The sequence below is a fragment of the Oryx dammah genome, unplaced genomic scaffold, assembly GCF_014754425.2.
Source record: "Oryx dammah isolate SB20612 unplaced genomic scaffold, SCBI_Odam_1.1 HiC_scaffold_4, whole genome shotgun sequence".
Lineage (NCBI taxonomy): Eukaryota > Metazoa > Chordata > Mammalia > Artiodactyla > Bovidae > Oryx > Oryx dammah.
Genome location: NW_024070188.1, coordinates 15,425,894 through 15,441,289, shown reverse-complemented (window position 1 = coordinate 15,441,289; position 15,396 = coordinate 15,425,894). Strand labels below are relative to the sequence as shown.

Genomic DNA, 15,396 nt, shown 5'->3' with positions numbered 1-15,396 from the left:
AATCTGTGTCCAGTGAATAAAAGACCTATAGAACCTATTTATTTAAAAAGCACTATTAGAGATCTATATGCAAGAACAAATCAAATTCATTAGGTCTAACTCAAGCTAAGCAAATAAATAATCCTTTGCCTAAATGAGAAATAACTATTTTACTAAATCAAAATCAGTACAAGTCTCAAAATCAAAGCCACCTCACAAGTAGATAATTTAGAAAGCACTATGTCTTTATCATGGTTGAGTTAAAACTATAATGCAATTATTTTAAAAACAAATGCTCTTAAATCAAACTTAATTTCTTAAATGATATATTTATATATCTGATAAGCTTTTACAGGTAAAGTTTCCATTATTTACCTAATTTATCTAATCGAGATGGCAGCTCTTCTCAATAGAGAGCCTGAATTTAGCAAAGGCATTTGTTTAGCTGATAAAATCACATTTGTGCTTTTATTTGTAAGTCTTAAGTGATAGTTGAACATCCTTTTAATAGATAAATAGTTCTTTTATGTGAAAATGAAATTAGTAGATTGAAAATGGAAAGGTAATATAATACTATCTTCAGTAATTCTGGTTACTGATAAGAATAAAATATAATATATGTGACCCAGAAAATAGATATCATTTGGAAATATTTTAGTGATGAATCCACATCAATAAAATATGTACCCTACATAAGTAAGATACTAAAAATGAACATTGAAAAGTATATTGATATTGTTAGTTGCTAGAAGAGTATTTTGGAACTACCATATATAAATGGAATGAATTTTTACATGCTGTATTTATGGGCAAAAAATAAAAATATGCTTGGTGCATTGAATCTGGTTTCATGTGATTCTTTTGTTTTTGTGATTATTTTCTTTTTGAAAAGACAATCTACAATGCAAAATATTTTAGGATCTTTATGATAATTTTAAATAAATATATTAGTGAATCAGAAGATTAATTTTCCTGTCTATCACAATAAAATAGTCCATTCAAAATATTTTTTCTTTATTTACTATATTTCTCTACCCCAAATATTGCATAAAAAACATACAGCTTTGCCAGAGATGATAATTAATTCTTAAATTGATTCAAGGCAATATAATCATCTTTAAAATTGAAGAAAGGTTTTGGGCTTCAAAGATTTAATTTTACTCATGTCTCCTGCATTTGGGTGGGTCCTTTACCAGCTGAGCCACAAGGGAAGCCCAAGAATACTGGAGTGGGTAGCCTATCCCTTCTCCAGCAAATCTTCCTGACCAAGGAATTGAACTGGGGTCTTCTGCATTGCAGGCATATTCTTTATCAACTGAGCTATCAGGGAAGCCTCTTTAAATACTACTTTGAAATAAAATTACTTAAATACAAAAATTGGTTATTTACTAAAAAAAAGACAAAATAAAACTATCCTTTCTTTTTTTCCTTTTCAAAATATGTTTTCAAAAAATATACCTTTTCCTTCATATAAACAAACATTTCCAAATATTATTTTTGCATTCAGGGAAAAAAGTGATTCAAAGATAAAATATGAGAGTGGATTACAAAGACAAATACCATATAATTTCACCTTTATGTATGGTTCTCAAATTCCATATCTTGTACCTTATAGTAGGAAAACTTATTTTCAGTTTCATTGTCCAAATAGCTTACTCAGTAACGACATTTTTAACTTTTTAAATGCAAATCTTATAGAAACAAGTCCTTAACTTTAGCCCTCAACTAAAATTATTAAAACTATCAGAATAAGGAAAACATTTTAATGTTTAAAAAACATTGATAGGAATAGTCTGCACAGAGAAGATCCCACCATCTGGGTAGGGAAGCTCAAGACTGTGTACCAACTTGCAACCAGGAGTGGATTTAGGCAAGGAAAGATTCATCAAGGGTTGGAGATGTTTGACAACAAGGTCCTCAGCCAACCTCTTAAAACTCCACCCTTTTATGTTCACAAACACCTCTCTTTAAAGAATGTCAAGTTTACATTCTACCTTCATTTAATTGCTCTATTTCTGTGAAGTATGGATGTAAGTTTGACAACAGTCTTACTGAAAAGCAGCACTATATGTAAGATACAAAGTTTTCTAAGGTCATAAATTTAGTCATTGTACAAAATGGATTTAATAATTCAATGTATCTTCTGAATTATGTGCTCTTGCAGAGCTACAGGAATGTATGGATACTTTTTCTGATACTTATTCTATATGATTTGAAGATATACCTTTTACTAAAATTGCTGTCATTTTCCTGGATGGTTGTTCTTCAAAGAGTACACAAAGGACAAAGAGTATGTGTCCTTTAAATAATTTCAGATACTAACTCAAATTCTTTTTTAAAAATGCTTCAACATGCATCTTTAGATATCTGAACACAGTTTAGCATTTCTATAAATAAATTTTAATTCCCAAACTATTGTATTTCCTTTCAGGTATATTCACTTATACACATCTTTTACTCCCTTCTGAAGTCTGATCTTCATCTTTTTCAGGTTTTAATTTCACTGCATCTGTTTCTTGCCCAACATTCTCTTAGAACCTCTGGCCGCCTCCTCTGAATGTTTACCTTTCTGTTCATGCTTGGACACGGCTGTGGCATCTTTCTCATCCTTTTTAGGTTTGGGTGACGTTTTCTGTACTTCTTTTACTTTAGTAGCCATTTGCTTCACCTTCTCCTGTTTCACACCTTTCACTTCCTTTTTAGTCTTTTCTTCAATCTTTTCTCTAGTCTTAGCTTTCTTCTCTTCTGTATGGAATTAAATAAAAGTTTAATTATATAAAAAAAATTTATATACATATTTTTAAACCAATGCAGCATTTTATCTTTCATTAGTTATTAAGAACAAACATGTATACTATCAGGTAAGATATGAATGGCCAGTCTATGTTCGATACAGGATACAGGATGCTTGGGGCTGGTGCACGGGGATGATCCAGAGAGATGATATGGGGTGGGAGGTGGGAGGGGGGTTCAGGATTGGGAACTCATGTACACCTGTGGCTGATTCATGTCAATGTATGGCAAAACCAATAAAGTATTGTAAAGCAAAATAAAGTAAAAATAAAAATTTTAAAAAACAAATAAATAAAATAAAAGAAAGAGAAAAGAAAAACAAATCAAAAAACTGTGTCACTGACATAAATTGTGACTATTATTTGACTTTTATACAGCTTATGAAGTGGCGTTAGAGTACTAAAAAATGTTAACTTGAAAGTTGGACATTTTCTTAATTTGTACACAAAAACATTATTTTTTAGGTAGTCAGGAACTGAGTATATCAAATAGGAGGCATTTGGATTCTGTGGGGCAGTTTTCACATGCTCAGTGAAAACCCATGTCTGTACCAAAAAGCCCAATGAAAGAGACTTTTTAAATGGTTATGATCATTTTGTTCTACAAATGAAATATCTTCAAAGCCATTCAAGAAACTAAATTTTCAACACAATAGTTTTTAAAGATAGCTATTGTGAATGTAAATGTAAAATGATTTGTATTGGTAATGAATATTAGAAACAAAAGAATAAAATCCATTAAAAGATAACTCAAGAGACATTCAGTCCTTAATGGTTTGACTTTAAAGTAATGGAAAGAGAGTAGAAATTAAGATGTCGGCTCCTGCTTATCCTGTGTCAAAAATAATAATTCAATTGTCTTTTAAAGCCTTTGTGTGTGTGCTAAGTCGCTTCAGTTGTGTCCGACTCTGTGCGACGCTAGAGACTGTAGCCCACCAGGCTCCTTTGCCCATAGGATTCTCTAGGCAAGAATACTGGAGGGAGTTGCCATTTCCCTCTCCAGGGATCATCCCAACCCAGTGATCAAACCTACATGTCTTATGTCTCCTGCATTGGCAGGCAGGTTCTCCTAATAAACAGAAAGGGCTATAAATTAGAATATATATGAATTTTGATTTATATTCATACTCTTAATTTTATATTAGTACATGTATTTGGAGGAAGAGGACTGGGAATGTGAACAAATGAGTCTGTGAATGTTTCAAATTTTTTTTTTTTAAAGCAACAATGGTATAGTACATTTGTGTAAAGTGTTTATAATAGATGCTGCATATAGGACATTTACTCTATGGGATCACACGTAATCCTTGACTTCATAGTAAGTCTACTATAGTGCTGGACTCTGTCATTTGCCTCGGTAATAGGTAGACTTTATTGTCAATCATGTTGAAGAATTTGATGAAAATATTATAATCAAGTTTCTTGATTTTGTACTGCTAAGTCACTTCAGTCGCGTCAGACTCTGTGCGACCCCATAAATGGCAGCCCACTAGGCTCCTCTGTCCCTGGGATTCTCCAGGCAAGAACACTGGAGTGGGTTGCCATTTCCTTCTCCAATGCACGAAAGTGAAAAGTGAAAGTAAGATGCTCAGTCGTGCCCGACTCTTAGCAACCCCGTGGACTGCAGCCCACCAGGCTCCTTCATCCATGGGATTTTCCAGGCAAGAGTACTGGAGTGGGTTGCCATTGCCTTCTTCTTTGACTCTGTACAGTAAGCAATAATTTGAGACTAAGACAAGATAATATTATGAAGTCCTGCAAGGAGAAGAATAAACATGATAATGCTCATGAAACCAAAATAATCTGCGGTTCTACATTTAATTGAATGGGCTACCACCTCCCAAAGTTTCCTCAGAACTTTGCAGGGAGATATTGATGTTGTGTTAGTGGTAGACGGATATTTCTATGGTCAAATAAATTGGGAAACATTAAGCTAAACTGCTTTCTTTTCTATGGAATTTCTCAAAGCTAATGTGTATTAAAGAGTCTTCAAGCAGGTAGATTATGCTATCCACTGTTTCCCAAAGTACTGACCATAAAACTCTCATAAAAGAATCACCCAATTACTCCACAAACTTCCAACACCTCTGTGGCTTTTGTGACTACAACCAACTGGGGATTTTCTGTTATTCCCTTTAAACCTCAAAGTCTCCTTTACTGCTTTCTGCTGCTTCCTACAGCAGACACATACAATGTTATGACTGAAACCAACACCTCTGTCCAGATGACATTCAGTCAACATTGTTTCAGGACCCCACAAGAAAATATTTATTAGTTTCTGCCTGGAGAAGAAGTTCCTTTGAGAGGGCCAACAACACCTCTAAGTCATAGAATTCACCTATGATCTAACAAACACTTCAAGAGAGCCTATCATGGCCTGGGTTCAAAGCCAGTTGGCAGAGCTCTGAAGATCAGCAGATTCTTATCTGAGGAATGTCAAGTAAAAGCCTGTGACACCCAATTTAAAAAAAAAAAAAAAGGAAACAAAACAAAACCAAAAAGCCCTTTGATTACTAGCTTCAAAAAACAAACCCAAAAAACCCTTTGATATCTAGCTTTATTATCTCTCCTCTCATCGCATTTTTCCAAAAATTCCTTTCTCCAACAGACTACTTTCTTTTTAAAAAATTATCTCATGTATTCTCTACATGTCAAATATTGCCAGGCTGTATCATCTGTGCTTTGCTGGAGCAGCCGTGAAGAGATACCCCACGCCCAAGGTAAGAGAAACCCAAGTAAGATGGTAGGTGTTGCAAGAGGGCATCAGAGGGCCGACACACTGAAATCATACTCACAGAAAACTAGTCAATCTAATTACACTAGGACCACAGCCTTGTCTAACTCAATGAAACCAAGCCATGCCTGCGGGGCAACCCAAGATGGGCGGGTCATGGTGGAGAGGTCTAACAGAAAGTGGTTCACTGGAGAAGGGAATGGCAAGCCACTTCAGTATTCTTGCCTTGAGAACCCCATGAACAGTATGAAAAGGCAAAATGATAGGATATCAAAAGAGGAACTCCCCAGGCCAGTAGGTGCCCAATATGCTACTGGAGATCAGTGGAGAAGTAACTCCAGAAAGAATGAAGGGATGGAGCCAAAGCAAAAACAATACCCAGTTGTGCATGTGACTGGTGATAGAAGCAAGATCCGATGCTGTAAAGAGCAATATTGCATAGGAACCTGGAATGTCAGGTCCATGAATCAAGGCAACTTGGAAGTGGTCAAACAAGAGATGGCAAGGGTAAACGTCAACATTCTAGGAATCAGCGAACTAAAATGGACTGGAATGGGTGAATTTAACTCAGATGACCATTATATCTACTACTGCGGGCAGGAATCCCTCAGAAGAAATGGAGTAGCCATCATGGTCAACAAAAGAGTCCAAAATGCAGTACTTGGATGCAATCTCAAAAACGACAGAATGATCTCTGTTCGTCCCCAAGGCAAACCATTCAGTATCACAGTAATCCAAGTGTATGCCCCAACCAGTAATGCTGAAGAAGCTGAAGCTGAACGGTTCTATGAAGACCTACAAGACCTTTTAGAACTAACACCCAAAAAAGATGTCCTTTTCATTCTAGGGGGCTGGAATGCAAAAGTAGGAAGTCAAGAAACACCTGGAGTAACAGGCAAATTTGGCCTTAGAATGCGGAATGAAGCAGGGCAAAGACTAATAGAGTTTTGCCAAGAAAAAGCACTGGTCATAGCAAACATCCTCTTCCAACAACACAAAAGAAGACTCTACACATGGACATCACCAGATGGTCAACATCAAAATCAGACTGATTATATTCTATGCAGCCAAAGATGGAGAAGCTGTATACAGTCAACAAAAACAAGACCAGGAGCTGACTGTGGCTTAGATCATGAACTCCTTATTGCAAAATTCAGACTTAAATTCAAGAAAGTAGGGAAAACCGCTAGACCATTCAGGTATGACCTAAATCAAATCCCTTATGATTATACAGTAGAAGTGAGGAATAGATTTAAGGGCCTAGATCTGATAGATAGAGTGCCTGATGAACTATGGAATGAGGTTCGTGACATTGTACAGGAGACAGGGATCAAGACCATCCCCATGGAAAAGAAATGCAAAAAAGCAAAATGGCTGGGGAGGCCTTACAAATAGCTGTGAAAAGAAGAGAGGCAAAAAGCAAAGGAGAAAAGGAAAGATATATGCATCTGAATGCAGAGTTCCAAAGAATAGAAAGAAGAGATAAGAAAGCCTTCTTCAGCGATCAATGCAAAGAAATAGAGGAAAAGAACAGAATGGGAAAGACTAGAGATCTCTTCAAGAAAATTAGAGATACCAAGGGAACATTTCATGCAAAGATGGGCTCGATAAAGGACAGAAATGGTATGGACCTAACAGAAGCAGAAGATATTAAGAAGAGGTGGCAAGAATACACAGAAGAACTGTACAAAAAAGATCTTCACGACCCAGATAATCATGATGATGTGATCACTAATCTAGAGCCAGACATCTTGGAAGGTGAGGTCAGGTGGGCCTTAGAAAGCATCACTACGAACAAAGCTAGTGGAGGTGATGGAATTCCAGTTGAGCCGTTTAAAATCCTGAAAGATGATGCTGTGAAAGTGCTGCACTCAATATGCCAGCAAATTTGGAAAACTCAGCAGTGGCCGCAGGACTGGAAAAGGTCAGTTTTCATTCCAATCCCAAAGAAAGGCAATGCCAAAGAATGCTCCAACTACTGCACAACTGCACAATTGCACTCATCTCACATGCTAGTAAAGTAATGCTCAAAATTCTCCAAGCCAGGCTTCAGCAGTATGTGAACCGTGAACTTCCAGATGTTCAAGCTGGTTTTAGAAAAGGCAGAGGAACCAGAGATCAAATTGCCTACATCCGCTGGATCATGGAAAAAGCAAGAGAGTTCCAGAAAAACATCTATTTCTGCTTTATTGACTATGCCAAAACCTTTGACTGTGTGAATCACAATAAACTGTGGAAAATTCTGAAAGAGATGGGAATACCAGACCACCTAACCTGCCTCTTGAGAAATCTGTATGTAGGTCAGGAAGCAACAGTTAGAACTGGACATGGAACAACAGACTGGTTCCAAATAGGAAAAATTGTACCTTAAGGCTGTATATTGTCACCCTGCTTATTTAACTTCTATGCAGAGTACATCATGAGAAACGCTGGACTGGAAGAAACACAAGCTGGTATCAAGATTGCTGGGAGAAATTTCAATAACCTCAGATATGCAGATGACACCACCCTTATGGCACAAAGTGAAGAGGAACTCAAAAGCCTCTTGATGAAAGTGAAAGAGGAGAGTGAAAAAGTTGGCTTAAAGCTCAACATTCAGAAAACGAAGATCATGGCATCCGGTTCCATCACTTCATGGGAAATAGATGGGGAAACAGTGGAAACAGTGTCAGACTTTATTTTTGGGGGCTCCAAAATCACTGCAGATGGTGATTGCAGCCATGAAATTAAAAGACACTTACTCCTTGGAAGAAAAGTTATGAGCAACCTAGATAGCATATTCAAAAGCAGAGACATTACTTTAATGACTAAGGTCCGTCTAGTCAAGGCTATGGTTTTTCCTGTGGTCATGTATGGATGTGAGAGTTGGTTGTGAAGAAGGTTGAGTGCCGAAGAATTGATGCTTTTGATCTGTGGTGTTGGAGAAGACTCTTGAGAGTCCCTTGGACTGCAAGAAGATCCAACCAGTCCATTCTGAAGGAGATCAGCCCTGGGATTTCTTTGGAAGGAATGATGCTGAAGCTGAAATTCCAGTACTTTGGCCACCTCATGCGAAGAGTTGACTCATTGGAAAAGACTCTGATGCTGGGAGGGATTGGGGGCAGGAGGAGAAGGGAACGACCGTGGATGAGATGGCTGGATGGCATCATGGACTCGAAGGACATCAGTCTGAGAGAACTCTGGGAGATGGTGATGAACAGGGAGGCCTGGCGTGCTGCAATTCATGGGGTCGCAAAGAGTCGGACACAACTGAGCAACTGAACTGATATCATCTGTATGTTCCATATCTTACACATATATAAATCCCTTTGTGCTCAATTCATATGCAACAAATGACTTTGCCTTTGGAATTAATCATTTATTCACCCGAGCTTAGATTTGTCTCAACTTTTATTTAAACACACATGCTATATCCTACTATTTATCTTATATTACAGGTGGCTTTCACATATCTGTCTTCCTTACCAGACTGAGAGAAATTTGAGAATAGGAATTATATAGATACTATTCATTTTGTAGCGACATAAGGTCTAGCACAGTACTTCTTTCAGAGAAAATAAAGCATAAATGTTATAAATGAACAATTTTGTTTTAGAAAACAGTAAATTATCTTTAGATCATGTGTACAACATAGTGACATATAGGTTACATATGAAAATATGTGTTTAGAAATGGCCTTGACCACAACCTGGAAAATCTGCCAACGAGTTTTTTGTCTGTCCTTTTATATGTGTGAAATTATTATTGTAGTTACCTTAAATGACACCTGATCACTTCTTGTAGGTAGCAGCTGATTTAACTTTAGCTTTGTACTATGAAATTAGAGACATGAAATTAAGATTTACTTTTTAGTGCCGTTATAATTTACAAATGAACACAGGTCATTTTTTCACACACAAGACTACATCTAAAACAAATTCATTTATCAGTGGTTTTTAAAGTATAAAAATAACAAAATGTTCTCTATTTTAGAAATTTTTAGTGATCTTCATCTTTGAAACAGGTAATGTTTCCTCACATTAAAAATTAAAAATGGATGAGAATGCAACAATGATGGGGCTATATGTGGAAAATGCCATAAAAGTAAGGCAACACCCAATTTATATTTATTTTTGTCAAATTAGACAGGTATTCTTAAATTTTAGCCCAAAACACTTTTCCTGATCTTTCTCAAAAATAATTTAATTGACAACTGCTTCCCTGGTAGCTCAGATGGTAAAGCGTCTGCCTGCAATGTGGGAGACCTGGGTTTGATCCCTGGGTTGGGAAGATCCCCTGGAGAAGGAAATGGCAACCCACTCCTGTACTCTTGCCTGGAAAATTCCATGGATGGAGGAGCCTGGTGGGCTATAGTCCATGGGGTCGCAAACAGTTGGACACGACTGAGCAACTTCACTGTCACTGTCTAAGGAACAATGAAGCAAAAAGTATTGTCATGTTCAAATTACTCAGCTCAATTTAGGAAGACATTTAATTTATTACTTTTGTCAAATGGAAAACAAAATAGCCTAATCAAAAGAATGACATCAGCATATTTGATCCAATTTTGGAATACCCATTAGCAATCTGTACTGGAATCAAAATATCTTAATCAAAGAAGGGAAATCATATTATGCAATAAACATACTAACAAACTATACCCTTTTGGAGTTAGGAAATAACCTATATCAACTCTCATTCATTAAGGAAATGCCAGCTTTTAACTTTCTCTCAGTTACTTATACTCTTATTAAAGTATTTTTGATTTTTGGTAGGCCAGGTTGACTTACCATGGCTCCCAAAGACTCCTACTTGCCTACTTGTGTAATCTTCATCCTTTGAATATGGACTGGCCTAGGAATTTGATGCCAACCAATAGTATGTGGTTCCCATGGTTAGTTTACATCAGATTGCTATTTCTGTCTTACTAGCTGACTCTTTCTCTTGCTGAATTTGATGGCTCCAGCAATATTGGTGAGACTCCTGCCAATAGCGGCCCTCCCCGTCAAAAAAAAAGAGACTCTCTCAATTCAATGGGCCTTGAGGAACTTAAATGCCAAAAGTCATTTAAATGAACTTGGAAATAATTCTTCCCCAGCTGAGCCTTCAGATGGGACTACAGCCCTGTCTAACACATTGATCACAGACTTGTTAGACCCTGTAAAGCAACAGACTGAGCTAAACGATGTCCAGACTGTCTGTGTGGTAATTTTTACACATCAAGAAATAATTAGTACAGTATTAAATAAATATTTGTTGAAGAAATAATTGATGCTTGAAGAACTTTATTTAATTAGCTTTGGAAAGAATACTTCATTTATATTCAGTTCACTTGGGGTTTTGTCTTAGTTCAATTACATACTAGTTTTTGATCTGGCCAAATTGTTTTCTCTTCCCAGAGGTAAATTTCTTCATCTGTTAAGTTAGGTAATTAATTGGGATAATCTCTAACATCCTTACTATCTTAAAGTTTCAATTCATCCATGTTATCTTCAAAAAATGATGTTTGGTTATCTCATGGAAAAATTTAGTAAAAAAGACATCTTCCTCAAATATCTAATTACTTTACATTTTGTAGATAAACACTAAATTTTGAAAATAGGTTCCAATTTTTATCCACATGTTTAGTTTCTTGAAAGTACTAGATTGAAATTTCCAAAATATATTGATCACATAAAACCTATATTTTAAAATATAAGGACAGATAGGATAAAATGGCTAAGTAGGAGGACACAGAGCTCACCTGCCCCATGAACACATCAAAAATACATATATATGTGGAGCAATGCTCACTGAAAACAAACTGAACACGGGCAAAAAGACTCTTTATAACCAAAGCTCTGAAAAAAAATACACACAAAACCAGGTAGGGAAGGAAGAGAAGCAATTAGGTTGGACCTGCACCTTTACGAGAGGACACAGAAGAGGAACAGGATTACACAGGCTTGGAGATTCCCTTCTGAGAAGTGAGCAGTTCAAAAGACATATAGGCCACCCCAGTCCTGGGTCCAACATCAAGAGTATGAGTCCCCTTAACTGATTTGAAAACCAGTGGGACTGACAGCAGGGCTGTAGGAACATAGACTATGCTGGGGAAGAACACACAGGCTCACTTTTTCCTGAAACAAGGCAGAGGAAAAAAGTTGAACTGCCTTTGATTCTAGACAGTGACCGGTGACCACCATAGCTCATGCCCAGCCTGAGCCAAACACCCCTCCAGCCTTGCTTGCTCTGTGGTGCAGCTCCACACCAGGGCAAAGGCCGCCACAGCTGAGGAGATTGCCTAGTTGTAAAGGACAGAGCTGGCTCATCTGAACGGGGTGATAGCAGTCATTCCTGGCACCTATAGCAGAGAGGAAGTGGACCAGAATTTGGCTGGTGCTGGGACCACCCCAGCCTGCACCCTGAACCATACTGAGCACACGCTCCAGCTCCTCTTGCTGTAACACTGCTCTGCTCTGCGCTGAAGGTGCCAATGCCCAGAGTCGGGAGAGCACACACTTAGCGGGAACAGATCCAGCTCCGTTTCAACCATCAGGACTTCTCCTACAGCAACTTGGGACCGGATCCAGTCCTCAACAGGGTGGTATGAGCCTCAGAACAGAGACGAAGCCCATGCTTACACCTGGCTCTGGGCCTAGACCCTCCAGGTCCAAGCCCACATCCTACCATGGTGAGAGCAGCCAGAACACCATGGGAGAATGAGACTCATGCTCACACTAGATCCACCCTCCCGCCAAAGCCACGTGGCACATGCAGACCACAGAGGCACTGCCACACAAGGACGGCCTTCAAGACTGGGGTAGGTTACTGCATCACATAATATCATACAGAGAGTTAAGAAAAATGAGAAGACAGAGGAATTTGTTTTAAGTGAAAGAACAAGAACAACAAAAAACTCTGAAAAAACAACATGAATCAGAGATGGTATCAGATAAAAGAGTTCAAAGCACTGGTAATAAGAATGCTAATTTAATTAGTGAAAAGAATAGACAAACATCATGATAATTTCAATAAGAAACTACAAAATTTAACAAAGAAACAGACAGGACTAAAGAATGGAAAACTCAGCAGTGGCCACAGGACTGGAAAAGGTCAGTTTTCATTCCAATCCCAAAGAAAGGCAATGCCAAAGAATGCTCAAACTACCGCACAATTGCACTCATCTCACATGCTAGTAAAGTAATGCTCAAAATTCTCCAAGCCAGGCTTCAGCAATACTTGAACTGTGAACTCCCTGATGTTCAAGCTGGTTTTAGAAAAGGCAGAGGAACCAGAGATCAAATTGCCAACATCTGCTTGATCATGGAAAAAGCAGGAGAGTTCCAGAAAAACATCTATTTCTGCTTTATTGACTATGCCAAAGCCTTTGACTGTGTGGATCACAATAAACTGTGGAAAATTCTGAAAGAGATGGGAATACCAGACTACCTGACCTGCCTCTTGAGAAACCTGTGTGCAAGTCAGGAAGCAACAGTTAGAACTGGACATGGAACAACAGACTGGTTCTAAATAGGAAAAGGAGTACGTCAAGGCTGTATATTGTCACCCTGCTTATTGAACTTCTATGCAGAGTACATCATGAGAAACGCTGGGCTGGAAGAAGCACAAGCTGGAATCAAGATTGCCGGGAGAAATATCAATCACCTCAGATATGCAGATGACACCACCCTTATGGCAGAAAGTGAAGAGGAACTCAAAAGCCTCTTGATGAAAGTGAAAGAGGAGAGTGAAAAAGTTGGCTTAAAGCTCAACATTCAGAAAACGAAGATCATGGCATCTAGTCCCATCACGTCATTGGAAATAGATGGGGAAACAGTGGAAACAGTGTCAGACTTTATTTTGGGGGGCTCCAAAATCACTGTGGATGGTGACTGCAGCCATGAAATTAGAAGACGCTTACTCCTTGGAAGAAAAGTTATGACCAACCTACATAGCACATTCAAAAGCAGAGATATTACTTTGCCAACTAAGGTCCATCTAGTCAAGGCTATGGTTTTTCCAGTGGTCATGTATGGATGTGAGAGTTGGACTGTGAAGAAGGCTGAGCGCCAAAGAATTGATGCTTTTGAACTGTGGTGATGGAGAAGACTCTTGAGAGTTCCTTGGACTGCAAGGAGATCCAACCAGTCCATTCTAAAGGAGATCAGCCCTGGGATTTCTTTGGAGGGAATGATGCTAAAGCTGAAACTCCAGTACTTTGGCCACCTCATGCGAAGAGTTGACTCATTGGAAAAGACTCTGATGCTGGGAGGGATTGGGGGCAGGAGGAGAAGGGAACGACCGTGGATGAGATGGCTGGATGGCATCACAGACTCAATGGACGTGAGTCTGAGTGAACTCTGGGAGATGGTGATGGACAGAGAGGCCTGGTGTGCTACGATTCATGGGGTTGCAAAGAGTCGGACATGACTGAGCGACTGAACTGAACTGAACTGAAATGAAATGAAATGAAAAACACACCAGAAGAAATTAAGAGCTGACTGCTACTGCTGCTAAGTCACTTCAGTCGTGTCTGACTCTGTGCGACCCCATAGACGGCAGCCCACCAGGCTCCCCCGTCCCTGGGGTTCTCCAGGCAAGAACACTGGAGTGAGTTGCCATTTCCTTCTCCAATGCATGAAAGCGAAAAGTAAAGTGAAGTCGCTCAGTTGTTTCCGACTCTTAATGACCCCATGGACTGCAGCCCACCAGGCTCCTCCGTTCATGGGATTTTCCAGGCAAGAGTACTGGAGTGGGATGCCATTGCCTTCTCCAAAGAGCTGACTAAGTGAATATAAAATAAATAAGCTACATGGCTATATGGTACAACAGGGGAATACAGTCAATATTTTATAATAATTTTAAATGGAATATAATCTATGAAAATTTTGAATCATTATGTTGTATACCTGAATACAACATAATATTGTAAATTATAATATATTGTAAATCAATGTACTATTGTAAAACAATTATATTACAATACAAATACAAATGTATTCAAAATAAAATTATAAAAAGACACATATATGATACCATTTATATAAGGAATCTAAAAAATAATACAAACGAACTTGTTTACAAAACAGAACAGAATCACAGACACAGAAAACAAACTTATGGTTTCCAAAGGAGAAGGTAAGGAGGGATAAATTAGGAGTATAGGTTTAATAGATACATACCCTTATGTAAAAACTAGATAATCAACAAGGATTTACAGTATAGCATAGGAAACTATATTCAATATCTTATAATAACCTATGATGGAAAAGAATTTGAAAAATATTCATATACACATAACCAAATTGCTTTGTATGTATCTGAAACTAACAAAATATTGTAATATCAGCTATACTTTAATATATATATAAATGAAATATGAGAAAGAAAATTGAATTTAGTAGATAGGACTGAATATTTAGAAACTATGTTTTGTAGATAATCTATAATTTAGTAGATAATATTGAATATACAGAATCTATATTTTTCTAACATCAAACAAACAATTGACAAATTTAGAATAAAAAATAGTTAATGTAATCTTCCAAAGTTTATAGCATTACATTCATATTCTAACTGTTTCTTTCTTTGGTATATTATCAAGACAGTTTAGGCCCTTACTGGCTTAAAGTATTGATCAAAATGATGCATTATCCTTCTTGAAAAAAGAATCCTTAATTTTAGTGTTCTAAAATTAAATTCAAGGTGTAATACTGATTAAACTATAAATCAGGTATGTTTGTACTAGTTTGCTATTGATCTAGGAACTACTGCAAATTCAGCTACTTAACCCAACAACCAGGATCTATTATCTCCTGGTTTCCATAGTTCAAAAGTCTTGTTACAATGTCTCTCAAACAAGTTTTCAGCTTAGGGTCCACAATGCTAAAATCAGCTTGTCAAATGCGCTGCATTGCTACATGCTCTGAA

The 15,396-nt window shown here is 37.6% G+C and overlaps 1 protein-coding gene across 1 annotated transcript in view; it reads right to left on the bottom strand.

Annotated features, from left to right (window-relative positions):
• Window positions 1–1,519: 1,519 nt before the first annotated feature.
• The window catches only part of LOC120862866 (triadin-like), a 140,737-nt gene continuing 126,860 nt past the window's right edge, over window positions 1,520–15,396 (bottom strand). The window contains exon 8 of the mRNA XM_040239008.1: window positions 1,520–2,724. Coding sequence (XP_040094942.1) covers window positions 2,480–2,724 — 245 coding nt within the window. The 3' untranslated portion in view covers window positions 1,520–2,479. The remainder of the gene's footprint in view (window positions 2,725–15,396) is intronic.